This window comes from Narcine bancroftii, chromosome 2, assembly GCF_036971445.1.
Source record: "Narcine bancroftii isolate sNarBan1 chromosome 2, sNarBan1.hap1, whole genome shotgun sequence".
NCBI lineage: Eukaryota > Metazoa > Chordata > Chondrichthyes > Torpediniformes > Narcinidae > Narcine > Narcine bancroftii.
The window spans coordinates 159,753,346-159,775,735 of record NC_091470.1 but is presented as its reverse complement, the minus strand read 5'-3'; the positions used below and the strand labels follow the sequence as shown (position 1 = coordinate 159,775,735).

Sequence of the window (22,390 nt, the reverse complement as noted above, 5' to 3'; positions counted from 1 at the left end):
TACCCCGATACTTCTCCATATTCCTTCAATTTCCTATGTAATTCTTTTATTGATATTTCTGGTTCTGTTAAGTATATTATAACGTCATCTGCAAATAGACTGATTTTATATTCCTTCTCTTTTATTTTTATCCCTTTTATTTTATTTTCTGTTCTTACCAGTTCTGCTAGTGGTTCTATCGCTAACGCGAACAGTGAGGTAGATAGTGGACATCCCTGCCTTGTTGATCTGCTTAAGTTAAATTGTTTTGATATATATCCATTTACTGTCACTTTCGCCAATGGCCCCTTATATAATGCTTTAATCCAATTAATATATTTCTCTGGTAGGCTGAATTTTTGTAGTACTTTGAATAAATAATTCCATTCTACTCTGTGAAAGGCCTTCTCTGCGTCTAAAGCAACCGCTAGTGTTGGAGTTTTATTTCCTTCTACTGCGTGAATTAAGTTAATAAATTTACAGATATTGTCTGTTGTTCGTCTTTTTTTAATAAATCCAGTTTGATCTAGATTTACTATTTTTGGTACATAGTCGGCCAATCTGTTTGCTAATAGTTTAGCTATTATCTTATAATCTGTGTTAAGTAAAGATATTGGTCTATTTGACGCTGGTGCGAGTGGATCTTTCCCTGTCTTTGGTATTACTGTAATTATTGCTGTTTTGCATGAATCTGGTAAGCTTTGTGTTTTATCAATCTGGTTGATTACTTCCAGGAGGGGAGGAATTAATAAATCTTTAAATGTTTTATAGAATTCTATTGGGAATCCATCCTCTCCTGTTGTTTTATTATTCTCTAAAATCCTGTCTTTTAAGTAGCATGGAGTTTAATCTCCATCTATACATTCTTGGTGGGATGTCCTCTAGCTCTATTGCCAATAACAGGGGTGAGTGGTCCGATAATAGTCTAGCTTTATATTCCATTTTCCTAACTCTCCCTTGAATGTGGGCTGATAACAGGAATAGGTCTATCCTTGAGTATGTATATGTCTACCCGAATAGAATGAATATTCCTTTTCCTTTGGGTGTTGTTTCCTCCATATATCCAAAAGTTGCATTTCTTGCATCGAATTAATTATAAATTTGGTTACTTTCTTCTTTCTGTTTGTTTTTTTTCCAGTTTTATCCATGTTTGAGTCCAAATTAAGGTTGAAATCCCCTCCTATTAGTATGTTCCCTTTCGTATCTGCTGTCTTCAAAAAGATATCTTGCATAAATTTTTGATCTTCTTCATTAGGTGAATATACATTGAATAAATTCCAAAATTCTGAATATATCTGACATTTTATCATTATATATCTCCCTGCTGGATCTATTATTTCCTCTTCTATTTTGATTGGTACATTTTTATTGATTAATATAGCTACTTCTCTGGCTTTTGAATTATATGATGCTGCTGTTACATGTCCTATCCAATCTCTCTTTAATTTCTTGTGTTCCACTTCAGTTAGATGTGTTTCTTGTACGAATGCTATATCAATTTTTTCTTTTTTCTTTCTTCCTTTTGATTTGGTTATGTATTCCATTAATATTTAAAGTCATATAGTTCAACATAGCCATTTCATACTTTATCTTTCCTTTCCGTTTCCTCATCACCACCTTCCCTTCTTATCCATTTCTGCTTTCTTTTTTTGAACACATTATAAGACAACATTTCTAAAACTTGAAATATTTCCACTATTATCATATCTAAAATTCCTTTAACCCCAATAGTCCCTCCCCTTTCTGAGTTGCCCTTTGTCCCTTGTCGGGCAACCACATCTCCCCTCTCCATTTGGATTTGCAAATCTGCTCGCAAGTGTCAACTGATTTCGCAGTGACTGTAATTCTTCCCCATCCAGCCCCCCCTGAAAAGATTTTAATCTTCATATATAACAAAGGTCACTCTCTTAATTCCCTCCTTACTTATTTTCTTCCCTTTCTTTCCCTTCTTAGTTCTTACCTATACTCTATTTTTTTATATATACACATATATATCTTTCTTCTTCTTCTTCTTTGGCTTGGCTTCACGGACGGAGATTTATGGAGGGGGTAAAAGTCCACGTCAGCTGCAGGCTCGTTTGTGGCTGACAAGTCCGATGCGGGACAGGCAGACACGGTTGCAGCGGCTGCAGGGGAAAATTGGTTGGTTGGGGTTGGGTGTTGGGTTTTTCCTCCTTTGCCTTTTGTCAGTGAGGTGGGCTCTGCGGTCTTCTTCAAAGGAGGTTGCTGCCCGCCAAACTGTGAGGCGCCAAGATGCACGGTTTGAGGCGATATCAGCCCACTGGCGGTGGTCAATGTGGCAGGCACCAAGAGATTTCTTTAGGCAGTCCTTGTACCTTTTCTTTGGTGCATCTCTGTCACGGTGGCCAGTGGAGAGCTCGCCATATAACACGATCTTGGGAAGGCGATGGTCCTCCATTCTGGAGACGTGACCCACCCAGCGCATCTGGATCTTCAGCAGCGTGGACTCGATGCTGTCGACCTCTGCCATCTCGAGTACTTCGACGTTAGGGATGAAAGCGCTCCAATGGATGTTGAGGATGGAGCGGAGACAACGCTGGTGGAAGCGTTCTAGGAGCCGTAGGTGATGCCGGTAGAGGACCCATGATTCGGAGCCGAACAGGAGTGTGGGTATGACAACGGCTCTGTATACGCTTATCTTTGTGAGGTTTTTCAGTTGGTTGTTTTTCCAGACTCTTTTGTGTAGACTTCCAAAGGCGCTATTTGCCTTGGCGAGTCTGTTGTCTATCTCATTGTCGATCCTTGCATCTGATGAAATGGTGCAGCCGAGATAGGTAAACTGGTTGACCGTTTTGAGTTTTGTGTGCCCGAAGGAGATGTGGGGGGGCTGGTAGTCATGGTGGGGAGCTGGGTGATGGAGGACCTCAGTTTTCTTCAGGCTGACTTCCAGGCCAAACATTTTGGCAGTTTCCGCAAAGCAGGACGTCAAGCGCTGAAGAGCTGGCTCTGAATGGGCAACTAAAGCGGCATCGTCTGCAAAGAGTAGTTCACGGACAAGTGTCTCTTGTGTCTTGGTGTGAGCTTGCAGGCGCCTCAGATTGAAGAGACTGCCATCCGTGCGGTACCGGATGTAAACAGCGTCTTCATTGTTGGGGTCTTTCGTGGCTTGGTTCAGCATCATGCTGAAGAAGATTGAAAAGAGGGTTGGTGCGAGAACACAGCCTTGCTTCACGCCATTGTTAATGGAGAAGGGTTCAGAGAGCTCATTGCTGTATCTGACCCGACCTTGTTGGTTTTCGTGCAGTTGGATAATCATGTTGAGGAACTTTGGGGTACATCCGATGTGCTCTAGTATTTGCCAAAGCCCTTTCCTGCTCACGGTGTCGAAGGCTTTGGTGAGGTCAACAAAGGTGATGTAGAGTCCTTTGTTTTGTTCTCTGCACTTTTCTTGGAGCTGTCTGAGGGCAAAGACCATGTCAGTAGTTCCTCTGTTTGCGCGAAAGCCGCACTGTGATTCTGGGAGAATATTCTCGGCGACACTAGGTATTATTCTATTTAGTAGAATCCTAGCGAAGATTTTGCCTGCAATGGAGAGCAGCGTAATTCCCCTGTAGTTTGAGCAGTCTGATTTCTCATCTTTGTTTTTGTACAGGGTGATGATGGTGGCATCACGAAGATCCTGAGGCAGTTTTCCTTGGTCCCAACAAAGCTTGAAAAACTCATGCAGTTTGGCATGCAGAGTTTTGCTGCCAGCCTTCCAGACCTCTGGGGGGATTCCATCCATACCTGCTGCTTTGCCACTTTTCAGTTGTTCGATTGCCTTATATGTCTCATCCAGGGTGTGGACCTCATCCAGCTCTAGCCTTAGGGGCTGTTGAGGGAGCTGGAGCAGGGCGGAATCTTGGACTGAGCGGTTGGCACTGAAAAGAGATTGGAAGTGTTCTGACCATCAGTTGAGGATGGAGATCTTGTCGCTGAGGAGGACTTTGCCGTCTGAGCTGCACAGCGGGCTTTGGACTTGGGGTGAGGGGCCGAACACAGCCTTTAGAGCCTCGTAGAAACCCCTGAAGTCGCCAATGTCCGCGCTGAGCTGGGTTCGTTTGGCGAGGCTAGTCCACCACTCATTTTGGATCTCCCGGAGTTTGCGCTGAAGATGGGTGCATGCGCGACGCAAGGCTTGTTTCTTCTCTGGACAGGACGGCTTTGTAAGGTGAGCCTGGTGGGCAGCTCACTTCTTTGCCAGCAGCTCCTGGATTTCCTGGCTGTTTTCGTCAAACCAGTCCTTGTTTTTCCTGGAGGAGAAGCCCAGTACCTCTTCAGTGGATTGCAAGGCTGACAGCCACTGACCTGAACGTCGGTCTGCCCTCATTGCACATGAACTCCTCAGACTTGACATCGACATAGCCGCTCTCAGTGAAGTCTGCCTGGCAGATGTAGGCAGCCTCCAAGAACGCGGCGCGGGCTACAAACTCTACTGGTCTGGCAAGCCTTCGGATGAACGACGCCTATCTGGTGTAGGCTTCATGGTCAAGAGCTTCATTGCCTCCAAACTCGAAAACCTTCCGACAGGCCTCTCGGACCGAATCATGTCCATGCGACTCCCCCTTCAAAACAAGTGTCGCATCACCCTCATCAGTGTCTATGTTCCAACCCTCCAGGCGGAACCAGCAGAAAAGGACAAGTTCTACACCGACCTGCGCAACCTCATCCAACGCATCCCTACAGCCGACAAGGTTGTCATCCTGGGCGACTTCAACGCTCGTGTCGGCAAAGACTCAGAAACCTGGCCAGGAATCCTGGGCAAGCATGGCGTCGGCAAGTGCAACGACAATGGGCGCCTCCTGTTGGAGCTCTGCGCAGAACAGCGGCTTGTCATTACAAACACCCTTTTTCAGCAGAGGGACAGCCTTAAGACCACCTGGATGCATCCCCGATCCAAACACTGGCACCTCCTGGAATACATCCTGGTGCGAGAAAGTGACAAACGAGATGTGCTCCGCACCAGGGTCATGCCTAGCGCGGAATGCCACACTGACCACCGGCTAGTTCGCTGCAAGCTCAACCTTCACTTCAAGCCAAAGCCCAGGAACAGTAAAGCCCCCAGAAAGAGGTTCAATGTTGGAAACCTGCAGTCAGATGAAGCGAGAGGAAACTTCCAGGCAAACCTCAAAGCAAAGCTCGACGATGCAACCCGCCTCATGGACCCGTCCCCTGAAACCCTCTGGGATCAGTTGAAGACTACCATACATATATATACATACACACATATACACATACACACATACATATAGTTTGTTGTCATTTTTGTTCTTGTTACATCTCTTCATCTCTCTGTCTGTTTTGTAGTTGTTCTGCAAATTTTCGTGCTTTTTCCGGATCCGAGAATAGTTTGTTTTGCTGCCCCAGAATAACTATTTTAAGTACTCGCTGGGTATTTTAACCTTTATAACCTTTTTTCCATAGGGTCGTTTTTGCTGCATTGAACTCCTTCCTCTTCTTCAGGAGTTCAAAACTTATATCTGGATAGAAAAAAATTTTTTGACCCTTGTATTCCAGTGGTTTTTTTGTCTTCTCTTATTTTTTTCATTGCCTTCTCCAATATATTTTCTCTTGTTGTATATCTTAAGAATTTTACTAGAATGGATCTTGGTTTTTGTTGCGGTTGTGGTTTAGGGGCTAATGTTCTGTGTGCCCTTTCTATTTCCATTTCTTCTTGTAATTCTGGTCTTCCTAGGACCCTGGGGATCCAATCATTTATAAATTCTTTCATATTTTTGCCTTCTTCATCTTCCTTAAGGCCCACTATCTTTATATTGTTTCTTCTATTATAATTTTACATTATATCTATCTTCTGAGCTAACAGCTCCTGTGTTTCTTTAACTTTTTTATCAGATTCTTCTAATTTCTTTCTTAAGTCATCTACTTCCATTTCTATGGCTGTTTCTCGTTCTTCCACCTTGTCTACTCTTTTTCCTATATCTGTCATGATCATCTCTAATCTATTCACTTTTTCTTCTGTACTTTTTATTCTTCTTTTTATTTCACTGAATTCTTGTGACTGCCATTCTTTTACTGTTTCCATATATTCTTTAAAAAAAAATATATCCATGTACTTGCCCTTCCCTTCATCTTCCATTTCTCTGTGTTCTTCCTCCTCTTCTTCTGAGTCCACTCCAGGATCTATGTCCTTTACCTCTGTCTCTTCTGGTTTTCTTGTTGGGTTGTTTGTTTTATTTTGTTGGGTATTTTTGGTCTTCTTATTTTTATTAGAAGTGTCTTGGTGTTGGTCTTCTTCCTCTGGGTTGGTCATCTGTTGTTTCTTTGATTTCTTATTTTTATTCTCTTCCTTCTTGTTCTCGTTATTTTCTATGTTTTCCTCTTGCTGTTGTGTTGTAGTTGCCTGTTTCAGCTGTGGAGATCTACTCCTCAGCTGGTCCCCCCTCCCGTCAGTGTTATTTTTGTCTTGCGCATCGCGCATGCGTGAGGATTCGCGCATGCACGGTTGCGCACTTTTGTTTGGCTCCGTGAGCCATTTTTGTAGTCCCGAGTTTGGGGCTTCGACTGACCTCAGGGAGCGGTCTTCTCTCTCCACGGCGGGCCTCCTCGTACAGGTAAGGCCTTCACCTTCTTCTTCCGACGTCTTTCCTTCTTCTTTTCTTCCCATTGTTTTTGGTTTTTCTTTCTCCGCTGCCATTTTCTCCACACTTTTACTGTCTCTTTGTTATGGTTTTTATGTTTGTGCCTTTGTTTTTTCTCTATCTTTTTTTAAACTTTTCTAGAGAGGGCTGGAGTTCCCCTACCGGCCACTACTCCATCACGTGACTCCTCCTGACTTTCCTGTTTCAATGCACTCCTGCCTGGGATTCCTTGAACCATCCTCTGATAAATTAGAATTCCACAAAAATCCTGACACAAAATGTGCAGGAGTTGGAAATCTGCAATACAAACAGAAATGGCTGGAAATACTCCACAGGTTAGGCTGCATCTGTGGAGAGAGAAATTAACGTAAAGATTTTTGAATCTCTAATTTTATTTCTCAATTCTTTTAAGCAGAAATGGAAAGGAAGTTGAAAGGAAGGTTTAAATTACAGGCAAAGAGAGCAAGAGGGGGGCATTGTACAATAGGATGATGACCAGAGCAGATCGAATGATATGAGCAGAGGTAATGCCCAGCTAAAACATCGTAAAGGCTAATGAACAGGGAGGAGTCACGTGATGGAGTAGTGGCCGGTCAGGGAATTCCAGCCCTCTCCCGAAAAGTTAAAAAAAAAACACACAAAGCACAAAGGTACAAGATTAAAATTTATAATAAAGTAAAAATAAAGGTGAGAAGAAAATGGCAGCGAAGAGAGTAAAGTCGAAAACAACGGGAAGAAAAGAGGAAGAAAGAATGTCGAAAGAAGAAGGTGAAGGCCTTACCTGTCCGAAGAGGCCTGCTACGGAGAGAGAAGCCCGCTCCCTCAGGTCAGTGGAAGTCCCGGGCTCGGGACTACAAAAATGGCTCACAGAGCCGAGTAAAAGTGCGCAACCGCGCATGCGCGAGGAGTCGCGCATGTGCGATGCGCATGGAAAAAAACACACTGATGGGAGGGGGGAACAGCTGCGGAGTCGATCTCCACAGCTAGAGAGACACCTGCAACACAGCAGCAGGTGCAGAACACAGACAATAACGACAACAAGAAAGAAGAGGGTAAAAAGAAAACAAGGAAACAACAGATGGTCAATCCAGAGGAAGAAGAAGAAGAAGAACAGAAAGAAATGGAAGAAGAAGAGAAAGGCAAGACAATAGATGTATCTTTTTTTAAAGAATATATGGAATCAGTGAAAGAATGGCAATTACAAGAATTTAATGAGATAAAAAGAAGAATTAAGAATGCAGAAGAAAAAATGAATAAAATAGAAATGGTCATATCAGAGATAGTAAAAAGTGGAAAATATGGAAGAACGAGAAATAATTGTAGAAATGCAAGTAGAGGATTTAAAAGAGAAATTAGAAGAATCTAATAAAAAAGTTAGAGGCACATGAGCTCTTAGCTCAGAAGATAGATATAATAGAAAACTATAATAGAAGAAATAATATAAAGATAGTGGGCCTTAAGGAAGATGAAGAAGGCAAGAATATGAGAGAATTTATAAATGATTGGATCCCCAGGGTCCTAGGAAGACCAGAATTACAGGAAGAAATGGAAATGGAGAGGGCACATAGAACTTTAGCCACAAAACCACAACCGCAACAAAAACCAAGATCCATTTTAGTAAAATTCTTAAGATATACAACAAGAGAAAATATATTGGAGAAAGCAATGAAGAAAGTAAGAGAAGACAAAAAACCACTGGAATATAAAGGTCAAAATTTTTTTTTCTATCCAGACATAAGTTTTGAACTCCTGAAGAAGAGGAAGGAGTTCAATACAGCAAAATCGATCTTATGGAAAAAAGGATATAAATTTATGTTAAAGTACCCAGCGATACTTAAAATAATTATTCCAGGGCAACAAAACAGACTATTCTCGGATTCAGAGGAAGCAAGGAAATTTGCAGAACAATTACAAAACAAGCAGAGAGATGAAGACATGTAATGAGAGTAAAAATGACCATGAACTATATGTATGTGTGTATATATATATAGTGTGTTGGGGTCTTTCATGGCTTGGTTCAGCATCATGCTAAAGAAGATTGAAAAGAGGGTTGGTGCGAGAACACAGCCTTGCTTCACGCCATTGTTAATGGAGAAGGGTTCAGAGACGCTGTTTACATCCGGTACCGCACGGATGGCAGTCTCTTCAATCTGAGGCGCCTGCAAGCTCACACCAAGACACAAGAGAAACTTGTCCGTGAACTACTCTTTGCAGACGATGCCGCTTTAGTTGCCCATTCAGAGCCAGCTCTTCAGCGCTTGACGTCCTGCTTTGCGGAAACTGCCAAAATGTTTGGCCTGGAAGTCAGCCTGAAGAAAACTGAGGTCCTCCATCAGCCAGCTCCCCACCATGACTACCAGTCCCCCCACATCTCCATCGGGCACACAAAACTCAAAACGGTCAACCAGTTTACCTATCTCAGCTGCACCATTTCATCAGATGCAAGGATCGACAATGAGATAGACAACAGACTCGCCAAGGCAAATAGCGCCTTTGGAAGTCTACACAAAAGAGTCTGGAAAAACAACCAACTGAAAAACCTCACAAAGATAAGCGTATACAGAGCCGTTGTCATACCCACACTCCTGTTCGGCTCCGAATCATGGGTCCTCTACCGGCATCACCTACGGCTCCTAGAACGCTTCCACCAGCGTTGTCTCCGCTCCATCCTCAACATCCATTGGAGCGCTTTCATCCCTAACGTCGAAGTACTCGAGATGGCAGAAGTCGACAGCATCGAGTCCACGCTGCTGAAGATCCAGCTGCGCTGGGTGGGTCACGTCTCCAGAATGGAGGACCATCGCCTTCCCAAGATCGTGTTATATGGCGAGCTCTCCACTGGCCACCGTGACAGAGGTGCACCAAAGAAAAGGTACAAGGACTGCCTAAAGAAATCTCTTGGTGCCTGCCACATTGACCACCGCCAGTGGGCTGATATCGCCTCAAACCGTGCATCTTGGCGCCTCACAGTTTGGCGGGCAGCAACCTCCTTTGAAGAAGACCGCAGAGCCCACCTCACTGACAAAAGGCAAAGGAGGAAAAACCCAACACCCAACCCCAACCAACCAATTTTCCCCTGCAGCCGCTGCAACCGTGTCTGCCTGTCCCGCATCGGACTTGTCAGCCACAAACGAGCCTGCAGCTGACGTGGACTTTTACCCCCTCCATAAATCTTCGTCCGCGAAGCCAAGCCAAAGAGAGAGAAAGATATAGTGTGTATACATGAATGTATCCGTATTTAGAGGAAAATATATATCTTTTCTGGGGGGGGCTGGGTGGGGAGGAGTTACGGTCACTGCAAAATCAGTTGACGTTTGCGAGTGAATTCGCAAATCCAATTGGAGAGGGGAGATGTGGTTGCCCGACAAGGGATAAAGGGCAACTCAGGAGGGGGAGGGGAGAATGGGGTTAAAGAAGTTTTAAATAGGAGAATAAGGAAAATGTTTGATGTTTTAGAAATGTTGTCTTATAAAGTGTTCAAAACAAGAAAGCAGAAATGGATAAGAAGGAAAAGTGATGATGGAGAAACGGAAAGGGAAGATAAACAAAGTATGAAATGGCTACGCTGAACTATATTACTTTAAATATTAACGGAATACATAACCAAATTAAAAGGAAGAAACTGCTAAATTTACTGAAAAAAGAAAAAAATTGATATAGCATTTGTGCAAGAAACACATTTAACTGAATTGGAGCACAAGAAATTAAAGAGAGATTGGGTAGGACATGTAACAGCCGCGCCGTATAATTCAAAAGCAAGAGGAGTAGCTATATTAATTAGTAAAAATGTGCCAATTAAAATAGAAGAGGAAATAATAGATCCAGCAGGGAGATATGTAATGATAAAATGTCAGATATATTCGGAGTTTTGGAATCTACTCAATGTATATTCACCTAACGAAGAAGATCAAAAGTTTATCCAAGATATTTTTTTGAAGATACCAGATACGCAAGGGAACATATTAATAGGAGGGGATTTCAACCTTAATTTGGATTCAAATATGGACAAAACTGGGAAAAAAAATTAACAGAAAGAACAAAGTAACCAAATTTATAATTAAATCGATGGAAGAAATGCAACTTTTGGATATATGGAGGAAACAACACCCAAATGAAAAGGAATATTCATATTATTCGGGTAGACATAAAACATACTCAAGAATAGACCTATTTTTGTTATCAGCTCATATGCAAGATAGAGTAAGAAAAACAGAATATAAAGCTAGAATATTATCAGACCATTCACCCTTGATATTGACAATAAAGTTAGAGGACATCCCTCCAAGAATGTATAGATGGAGATTAAACTCCATGCTACTTAAAAGGCAGGATTTTAGAGAATTCATTGAAAGACAAATTAAAATGTATTTTGAAATAAATACGGGATCAGTGAAAGATAAGTTTATACTATGGGATGCAATGAAAGCATTCATTAGAGGGCAAATAATAAGTTATGTAACCAAGATGAAGAAGGACTATATTCAGGAAACAGAGCAGTTGGAAAGGGAAATAGTAAATATAGAAAAAGAATTAGCAATGAAGGAAGATACAACTAAAAGAAGAGAATTGGCGGTTAAAAAAATAAAATATGAAACACTACAAACATATAAGGTGGAGAAGAATATAATGAAGACAAAACAGAAATATTATGAACTAGGGGAAAAAACGCACAAAATTCTAGCATGGCAGCTTAAGACAGAACAAGCTAAGAAAATGGTGTTGGCATCAAGGAAAAAAGACAAACAAATCACATATAATCCAACGGAGATCAAGGAAAACTTTAGAGAATTCTATGAACAATTATACCAAACTGAAAACAAAGGGAAAGAAGGGAAAATAGATGAATTTTTAACTAAAATTGAACTACCAAAATTACAAATAGAGGAACAAAATAAATTAACAGAACCATTTGAAATAGTAGAAATACAAGAGATAATAAAAAATTACCAAATAATAAAACACCAGGAGAGGATGGATTCCCAATAGAATTCTATAAAACATTTAAAGATTTATTAATTCCTCCCCTCCTGGAAGTAATCAACCAGAGTGATAAAACACAAAGCTTACCAGATTCATGTAAAACAGCAATAATTACAGTAATACTAAAGCAAGGGAAAGATCCACTCGCACCAGCGTCATATAGACCAATATCATTACTTAACACAGATTATAAGATAATAGCTAAACTATTAGCAAACAGATTAGCAGAGTATGTACCTAAAATGGTAAATCTAGACCAAACTGGATTTATTAAAAAAAGACGCACAACAGACAATATTTGTAAATTTATTAACTTAATTCATGCAGTAGAAGGAAGTAAAGCGCCAACAGTAGCAGTTACTTTAGACGCAGAGAAGGCCTTTGACAGAGTAGAATGGAATTATTTATTCAAAGTATTGCAAAAATTCAGTTTACCAGAGAAGTATATTAATTGGATTAAAGCATTATATAAGGGGCCATTGGCGAAAGTGACAGTAAATGGATATATATCAAAGCAATTTAATTTAAGCAGATCAACAAGGCACGGATGCCCACTATCACCCTTATTGTTCGCGTTAGCTATAGAACCACTAGCAGAATTGATAAGAACAGAAAATAATATAAAAGGGATAAAAATAAAAGACAAGGAATATAAAATCAGTTTATTTGCAGATGATGTTATAGTATACTTAACAGAGCCAGAACTATCAATAAAAGAATTATATAAGAAATTGAAGGAATATGGAGAAGTGTCGGGTTACAAGATTAACGTAAATAAAAGTGAAGCAATGCCAATGAATAATGCGGATTTCTCAAAATTTAAGAAGGAATCACCATTCAGATGGCAAATGCAAGCAATAAGATACCTAGGTATACAAATAAATGAAAACCTCGGCCATCTATATAAACTCAATTATTATCCACTAATGAAAAAATTACAGGACGATTTAGAGCATTGGAAAGATTTACCATTAACGCTAATAGGAAGGATAAACTGTATTAAAATGAACATTTTCCCAAGGATATTATACCTATTTCAGGCATTGCCAATACACTTGACAGAGAAATTCTTCAAGGAGTTAAAGAAAATAATAAGGAATTTTTTATGGAAAGGGGGGAAACCGAGGATAGCACTAGATAAATTAACAGGATGGTATAAACAAGGAGGATTACAACTGCCAAACTTTAAAAATTATTATAGAGCCGCACAATTAAGATACCTATCAGATTTTTATCAAACAAGGGAAAAGCCAGATTGGACTAGATTAGAATTAGATAAAATAGGGGAAAAGATACCTGAACACATATTATATAAATGGGATGAAAAATTGGTACAACATAGGAGTTCTCCAGTATTACATCATCTACTCAATATTTGGAAAAAGATTCATGTAGAAAGGAATAAAACAAATTACCAATTACCAAAACTAATATTGACGCAAAATAAGTTACTCCCCTTTACAATAGATAACCTTTCCTTTAGAGAATGGGAGAAAAAAGGGATCAAAAGAATAGAAAATTGTTTTTCAGGAAATAGATTATTATCCTTTGAACAAATGAAAGATAAATACAATATAACTCAAGATACAGTGCTGGCATATTACCAATTGAGATCCTACTTGAAGGACAAATTAGGAAGCAGTCTGAGGTTACCAGAGGGAAGTAACTTTGAATATGTGATTACAGATACAATGATAATCAAAAGATTTATAACAAATATGTATATTAAACTGCAAGAAAACGAGAATGAGGAAACAAATGGTAAAACTAAACAAAAATGGGAACAAGATTTAAATATAAAGATAAAAAAGTAAACATGGGAGAAGTTATATTCTGGAACGATGAGAAATACAATAAATACGAAGTTACGTATGATACAATATAACTGGATACACAGGCTATACATTACACCTCAAAAGTTAAATAAATGGGACCCAACAGTATCTGACAGATGTTTTCGATGTAAAAAAGAAATGGGAACAACAATTCATGCAATCTGGACATGTGAGAAAGTAGAAAAATTTTGGGAAGATCTAAACCAAATATTAAATAAAATTGCAGAAAACAATATACCAAAAAATCCAGAGATCTTCCTCCTAAGTAACATAAAAAACAAAGAATTTGGAATTGATTTGGATGGTGCACAAAAAAGATTTGTTAAGATAGCTCTAGCCATAGCAAAAAAATGTATTATGTCAACCTGGAAATTGGAAGATAATTTGAAAATACAACAATGGTATATAGAAATGAATAAATGTATTCCATTAGAAAAAATAACATATAGTTTAAGAAATAATATTGAAATATTTGAACAAATATGGGAGCCTTACATGAAACACAATAGAGAAAACCTACCGGGGACATTCACTACCTAAATTAACGAAAGGAGAAAGGAATGAAAAGAATTGACTAAGTGGAATTTATTGTTTATTTTTATTGAATGACAACATTGTTTGACTGGTTTAATGTATCTTAGATTTTGTACTTTAAATGGATGGGAGGGGAGGTAGGGAGGGTGGGATGGGAGGAGGGAGGGGGGAGAAAATGGCACTGTATATATTTGAAAAGGAAAAAGTATGCATCATGGTCAATGTGGTTTATGGTGTGAAAAATAAAAAAATTTTTTTAAAAAAGGCTAATGAACAATTTATCTTCTAGTCTAGGGATGTCAAACTCAAATTCACAGAGGGCCAAAATTAAAAACTTGGACTAAGTCGTGGGCCAAACTAAATATTTATTGAAAATTTTCAACAACATCTGCATGTTTTCTCTTCTTTCAACATATGTAATGTTAAACTTTTTCTTATTAAAATAAATGTTTAATAATAATTTTGGTTAAACTCTTTCCAGTAGAAGCATTAACAAATGAGAAATAAAATATTCAATAAATAATATTTCTCTATAGCCTTTAAGCTACTTTTAAATGTATTTATTTTCACAAGCCAACAAGTCAAAAAATTAACAACTTGCTTAGTCTCCCTCCCACCTGTCTTGAAAGGTCCTGTTTTCTGTCTTTCGTTTGGCCATTTTTCGTAAGGGGTTTATTACATGTGAGTTGGGCGACAGGTCGCAGGTGCTAATGAAAGTAAACAGGAGGTGGGGGCGATTAGCGGGCTGACGGGCCAGCGCCAACGCGTTTGCAAAGCATTCTGGGATTTGTAGCATTAGCTGTGCATGCGCTATACTGGCGCGGCGGCCAGCGGGCCAGCTCTAATACATATTTGATATGATCTTGCAGGTCAAATATAATTATATCACAGGCCAAGTTTGGCCCGCGGGCCTGAGTTTGACGTGTGTTCTAGTCTGTCCTTGTAGAGCAAGGCCTTTTTTTGTAATTTCATCATGTCTCCCTCAGAATGACATCAGTGTCAAAGCATTGGTGTTCCAAACTATGATAAATATGCCACATTGAGGTCTATCCATGTTGGGCTACCGTTGGTCCAGACAATTCAGGTTCTGAACTTCATAATGAGGAATGGTCACAGACCAAGGCTTTGCATTGTCACACTTGTAGCATACTCTTGTGCACTACCTCCTCTCCACCTCTTCCCTCCCTGGACTCTTCTCACCCTCAGTCACTGCACCTCCAATGCTCCTCTATTGACACTCCCAACACCCCCATGTCTGTCCCCTTCCTCTCTCTCTGACCACTTTTTCCACTCAAACTCGCATCATTACCTCTAACAGTCCCGGCCCCCAGCTCTCTTCCTCCCCCCCCCCCACTCCAATTGCTGTCCATGACCATCTGAAGTTAGCCAGAACTTTTCAATCACAGTCTCCACACTTCAGCCACACTAATTGTCCATTCATCTCACTTTCCATGTATATTTATTGAGTTGGTCTGTCCCTGGCAGTAGTTTGATATGTAATTGGAAAGATGGATCCTTGTGGAGGTGATTTCACCTTTATTTCCAAATATATTTTGAAAGGGGTTTTCCTTCATTTAGCACTTGAACTTCAGGTTGTTTGTCACTTCACAACCTTGGATAATGAGATCTTGCTGCCTCATATGATAGTTTCTAGAACCAAACGTTAGGCCGCAGAGAGGGAGGATGTGTCAAAGATGCTGAATATGGAGAAACATCATCTTACAAATTGAATGATAATCAGGTTGGCAATAGGTCAGTTCACCAGGAACTTGCCTGAAACCCGTCCACTTTTCAATTGTTTCCTCTTGTCTCTTTACTGTGATGTTCCTTGTTTGCCTGAGGTTACTGTGCAAGAGGAGCTGTCAGCTCAGAAACGATGCCAGGTCACGGAGAGCCAGGAGCTCAGGAATCAGATCGGCATTGAGAGACGAAATCACCAGAAGGAGACTGCGGAATTCAAGGAACAGATCCGGCAACATTCCTGGACAATTGTGTCTCTGGAGGAGAGGTTGCTAACCATCACCAAGCAACAACGGACAGCAGAAGGAGAAAGAGGACAATTGGAAGACAAACTGAAGGGTAATTGTACAGTACATAGAACAGAACGTGAGTTCAACTGGGGAGTCATTATAATGGGTGCCACGGTTAGGGTGATGTGGTTGGTGCGGTTAGCGCAGCGCTTTTACAAAGCCAGCGACCCATATTTGAATCTGGAGCTGTCTGTAAAGAGTTCTCCCCGTGATCGCGTGGGTTTCTCCGGGTGCTCTGATTTCCTCCCACCCTCCAAAAAAAAGTATGTGATTTGTAGATGAATTGGGTGGCACAGGCTTGTGGGGCAGAAGGGCCTGTTATCATGCTCTAAATCAGCATAACTATTAAAGGCAGGAGGTAGCAGCAAAAGGGAAGAAAGGTACATTGTAGACAAGATCCCCTGGTAGAAGACGATTTTATAAATAGGTACAGGATGCACGAGAGAAAACTGACTGGTACAGAACCAGCTATTTGTACAGGCAGTTGGCATCTTCCCCCCTCCTCGTTTGCTTCTATAGTCTGCGCCTCCGGCGGAGCACCCTCGTTGGTCGGATCAGATTTACTGCCAGCCACAGCGAAGATGCAGCCAGACTATACCGAGTCAGTCAACGTCAGGAAGTTGACCTCCAGCTGCTGGAAGCTCTGCCAGCTCATCACGTCATAGGTGAGGATGATGGCGGCCATGCCCCAGCAGTACGTAGAGCTGAGCCCATGGAACTGCTCCCGGCCTGGCGAAAGAAGCTAGTGTTAGTCCGCTGTCCTGGCCCAGTCATCCCGCCCAGCGGGGATGGGAGCGCAAGTAAGCTGAGAGAGTCCGGCAAGATCCAGAGAGAGTGGTAGATGGGGAGAGAGGAGGAAGAGGGATGGAGGGAGAGAGGAGGTTAAAGCAGAGGGATGATAGTGAGGTAGGGGAGGAGCGAATGGGTAGAGGGATGGGATAGGGGAGAAGGGATAGAGGAAAGGTGAGGGGGCGGAAGGAAGGGAGGGAGGGAAAGGGGATGTAGGTAGGTGGGAAAGGTGAGGGGGCAGAAGGAAGGGAGGTGGAGGGAAAGGGGATGTAGTAGGAGGGGAAGGGGAGGGAGGCAGTTAAGTTGGGCAGCAAATAGGGGAGGGAGGATATGAAAAAGGAAGAGAGTGAAGAGGCTGGAGGGAAAGAAGGAGGGGATGGATTGGGGAGGGAGGAGAGTGGGACTTTAGGCGAGGGGGGGGAGGGCTGAGAGCAGAGGAGGAAAGATTCCCGATGGTACCCTGAACTTTGCTAGAATGAAGCCGAGACGAAAGAGGCTGTTGTAGTTGCTTTGTTAAATGCAAGATAAAAATGTATAATGAATTGAAAATTATTTGGTGTGTGTCGTGGCGCCTTTTTTATGTGGCTCGCTCCCCTTAACTATAGAACCTGGCTTACCCCCCCCCCCCACCCCCTGCCTAATATACGGTGAAACCTTCAGGGAGGACATGAATGAATATGCACAAAATGGCACAAATTTTAATGGAAAAAGAGATCTATTTTGCAGCAGTATTACAAAGTGGAAGGATGTTTGTAATTAGCGAGGGATCATGGGTCCTCTACCGGCATCACCTACAGCTCCTAGAACGCTTCCACCAGCGTTGTCTCCGCTCCATCCTCAACATTCATTGGAGCGCCTTCATCCCTAACGTCGAAGTACTCGAGATGGCAGAGGCCGACAGCATCGAGTCCACGCTGCTGAAGATCCAGATGCGCTGGGTGGGTCACGTCTCCAGAATGGAGGACCATCGCCTTCCCAAGATCGTGTTATATGGCGAGCTCTCCACTGGCCACCATGACAGAGGTGCCCCAAAGAAGAGGTACAAGGACTGCCTAAAGAAATCTCTTGGTGCCTGCCACATTGACCACCGCCAGTGGGCTGATATCGCCTCAAACCGTGCATCTTGGCGCCTCACAGTTCGGCGGGCAGCAACCTCCTTTGAAGAAGACCGCAGAGCCCACCTCACTGACAAAAGACAAAGGAGGAAAAACCCAACACCCAACCCCAACCCACCAATTTTCCCCTGCAACCGCTGCAACCGTGTCTGCCTGTCCCGCATCGGACTTGTCAGCCACAAACGAGCCTGCAGCTGACGTGGACATTTACCCCCTCCATAAATCTTCGTCCGCGAAGCCAAGCCAAAGAAAGACAGGTTCAAAAACTGCAAGGCTACACTGCAGCTCTCCCCTGCAGTATCACAGTTCAAAGATTGTCAGAGTACATGTATAATATCATGTACAACCTTGTGATTGTTTTTTTTGTGCAGGCAAGGCAGAATTACCTCTTATTGGTAGTGCAAAATAATATACTCCACATACACATGTAAATAAAGAAATGTAAGCAAATTGTGCAGTACAGAGAGAGAAAAAAAAATCAATAAAGTGGAAAAGTAAGTCCTTAAATGAGTCTCTGATTGAGTTTGTTGTCGAGGAGTGTGATGGTGGAGGGGGAGCAGCTGTACCTGAACCTGGTGGTGCGAGTCTTGTGACACCTAGACCTCTTTCCTGATGGTAGCACCATGTGCTGGGTGGTGTGGATCCTTGATGATTGCTGCTGCTCCCCGACGGCAGCGTTCCCTGTAGATTTTCTCAATAGTTGGGGGGGGGGGGGGTGGTTTGCCTGTGAGGTTCTGGGCTGTGCCCACTACCTTTTTCAGGACTTTATGCTCAGAGATATTGGTGTCCCCAGACCGTGATGCAGCTGGTCAGCATACTTTCCACCACACATCTGTAGAAATTTGCCAGGGTTTCTGATGGTATAACAATGGAGTTGGGCCTTGATACTTGCTCATTCTCCCCTGATCTACAGCCATCATAGCCAGAAGGGAGTGTTACTCCATGGAAGGTTACTCAATGGACCATGAATTGTCATCATTAAACACTTTCGGTGCACACACCAAAGATTGCAAGAATGCAATGAGTTGGTCCATCAAATCTGCCCTCTTCCTGTAATTTTCCAAAGAAGGAAGAAAGAAATTTTCTCTTGGATGGTCACGATTTCGCTGACCCCATCCGTGTCACTGTTGCTCCATTTGGTGTGACCTCCACCACCCACAATGACTGATCCAGCTTAATTCCTCATAATTAGTACGCACAGTGGTCCATTCCTGTTGAATAAAGCCCCTTAATCTAGAGCTAGTATGTAGCCGGAATGGAAATGAGGTAGTGTTAGGGACAGTGGAGGTAAGATTACGGAGAGTCCACCACTGCCAACTACGGATACATCTTCCTGTTTTCTTTCTCCAGATGCTCTGAAGGAGCTGGAAGAACTTGGAAGGAATCAAGCTGTTGAGGCATCTGTGCAACCATCATCCCCCGTGATAACACCAGTTGTGCCTGACGTTCCTGCACAGGACCAAGTCTGCACCTTACTCCAGTGAGTGTCCTATTCAGTGAAGGTGAATGGGAGAGTATCTGATTTATAGTTAAGTTCAAATGTATTGCCAGAGTACACACATGAGATCACATTACAACCCTGAGCTTCTTTTTCCTGCGGGCCAGGCAGAATTTCTACTTATTGATAGTGTAAACTGTCCTCAAGAAAAAGATGGGTATACAAAATAGCGAAATGTAAGCAAACGGTGCAAATACAGTAAAAAAAAATTCAGTAACAAATAATCCTTAAACGAGTCCCCGATTGAGTTTTTGAGTCGAGGAGTCTGATGGTGGCGGGGTTCCTGAATCTGCTGTCTTGTGACACCTCTTTCCCGATGACAGCACTGAGAACAGAGCGTGTCCTAGGAGGCATGGATCCTTGATTCCTGCTGCTCTCTGATGGCAGCGTTCGTGAGGATGTTCTGGATGGGGGAGGGGGGAAGAGTTTTGCCTGTGATGTACTGGGCTGTGTCCACTGCCTTTTACAGAGGTATTGGTGCTCCCGTACCAGACCGTGATGCAGCTGGTCAGCACACATCTGTAGAAGTTTGCCAAGGTTTCTGATGATAATCAGAATCTCCACAACCCCATGGGGACGTAGAGGCGCTAATGTGCTCTCTTGACGGTGACATTGGTGTGCTGGGTCCAGGAAAGGTCCTCGAAGATGGCGACTCGCTGGAATTTAAATTTCCTCACCCTCTCCACCTCTGATCCCCCAATGATCACCGGATCATACACTCTGGTTTTCCCTTTCTCAAGTCTGCAATTAGCTCCTTGGTTTTGGTAACGTCGCCCTCCTTATGGTGACCCATTGCCCCATTTTATTTGGGCCACGACTGTGATATCATCATCAAATTTGCTAATGGTGTTGTTGTACCATGCAACCATAGGCACTGAACCCTCTAAGCTGTGTGCGTGTCCACACCCACACATTTTGCAACCAGTGCACCAAGGGAATTAATGTGCGCACAGAAGGATAGTTACCTAAAATAATGTAGTCATTAATAATTATACTTATTGAATGCAATCATACTTGTATTTATTAAAACTTGCCAATGCAGTTTTATTGGCCATGATAGAGAGGCTGTGCCAAAATTATCTTGAAACAATTTCCAGTTTACATTTGCACAACCATTCAATGCGCACATACTTTTGTCACGGGGTGAAAAAAATGTGCACAACTTAAGATTTTTGTGTATATTGATGACTAAATTTTAGAGGGAACATTGGTCGTAGGTATCAAGCGAGCAGATAGGGGGCTAAGTGCACAGCCCTGTGGGGCTCCAGTGTTGATGAAGATCGTGGAGGAGACGTTCCTGCCAATTCACACTGATTGGGTCTGGAGGTGAGGAAATCCTAGCTCCAATTGCACAGTAAATCCCAAAAGTCTGCAGATGCAGTGATTGAAGTGAAAACAATGCTGGGGAAACTCAGCAGGTCAAATAGCAGAGTTATGTAGCAAAGCTAAAGATACAGAACCAACATTTTGGCATGAGCTCTTCGTCAAGGTATGAGAAGAAAGTCCCTGAATAAAATTGTGGAGGCGGGAGTCACATGATGGAGTAGTGGCCGGACGGTGAACTCCAGCCCTCTCCAGAAAAGTCGGGAAAAACAAGAGAAAATACAAAGGCACAGAAATAAAAGTTAAAGAAAGTGAGTATAAAGGTGGAAAGAAGATGGCGATGAAAAAAGAAAAATCAAAATCAACGGTAAGAAGAGAGGAAGAGAAGACAACGGAGGAAGAAAGAGAAGGCCTTACCTGTCCAAAGAGGCCCGATGTGGAGAGAGAAGCCCGCTTCCTCAGGTCGGTAGAAATAGGACTACAAAAATGGCTCGCAGAGCTGAGTAAAAGTGCGCAACCGCGCATGCGCGACTCGCATGAAAAAAAACACACCGACGGGAGGGGGGACCAGCTGGGGAGTCGATCTCCACAGCCGGCAACGACAGCTGCAGAACACCTGCAGCAAGAAGAGACCACAGAAGACAATAGAAACAAGAAAGAAGAGAAGGAAAGGGCACCAAAGAAACAACAGATGGCCAACCCAGAGGAAGAAGAAGAGGAAGAGTATAGTGAAATAGAAGAAGAAAAGAAAGGCAAGATAAAGGATATACTTTCTCTTATTAAAGGATACATGGAGTCATTTAAAGAATGGCAAACACAGGAATTTAAGGATTTAAGAAAAAGAATAAACAACACAGAAGAGAAAATGAATAAAATAGAGATGACCTTAACAGAAATGGGAAAGAAAATGGACAAGATGGAAGAGCGGGCAGTAGCAGCAGAAATGGAGGTAGAAGACTTAAAAAAGAAATTGGAGGAATCTAATAAAAAAACTAAAGAGACACAAGAACTACTAGCTCAAAAAATAGATATAATGGAAAATTATAACAGAAGAAATAACATAAAGATAGTGGGCCTTAAGGAAGATGAAGAAGGCAAGAATATGAGGGAGTTTATAAAAGAGTGGATCCCTAAGACCCTAGGATGTCCAGAACTACAGCAAGAAATGGAAATAGAAAGGGCACATAGAGCATTGGCCTCTAAACCACAACCACAACAAAAACCAAGATCTATTTTAGTAAAATTCCTAAGATATACTACAAGAGAAAAGGTACTGGAGAAGACAATGGAAAAAGTAAGAGAGGGCAACAAACCACTGGAGTATAAAGGGCAAAAAATCTTCATTTATTCAGATATAAGTTTTGAACTCCTAAAGAAGAGAAAAGAGTTCAATACAGCAAAGGCGATTTTATGGAAGAAAGGGTATAAATTTATACTAAAGCATCCAGCGGTATTGAAAATATTTATTCCAGGACAACAAAACAGACTATTCTCGGATCCAGAAGAAGCACGAAAATTTGCAGAACAATTACAAAAATAGACTGAGGGATGAAGGCGGGTAATGAGAGTAAAAATGATCACGATTGATATGTATGCGGGAAAAGAAGTATAAGAGTGAATAGAGACAATGTGCATACGTGAATGTATCTGTACTTAGAGGAAAATATAGATAGTATAGACAAGAATTAATAAGGGAAGGTAATGGAAT

General features: G+C 41.9%; 1 protein-coding gene across 4 annotated transcripts in view; it reads left to right on the top strand.

Annotated features, from left to right (window-relative positions):
* LOC138754542 (forkhead-associated domain-containing protein 1-like) overlaps positions 1-22,390 on the top strand; it is a 157,838-nt gene that overhangs the window by 48,232 nt on the left and 87,216 nt on the right. For all 4 annotated transcript variants that reach the window (XM_069918944.1, XM_069918945.1, XM_069918942.1 and 1 more), the window contains 2 exons: positions 15,769-16,006; positions 19,212-19,341. In XM_069918944.1, the coding sequence (XP_069775045.1) occupies positions 15,769-16,006; positions 19,212-19,341 (368 nt within the window). The remainder of the gene's footprint in view (positions 1-15,768; positions 16,007-19,211; positions 19,342-22,390) is intronic.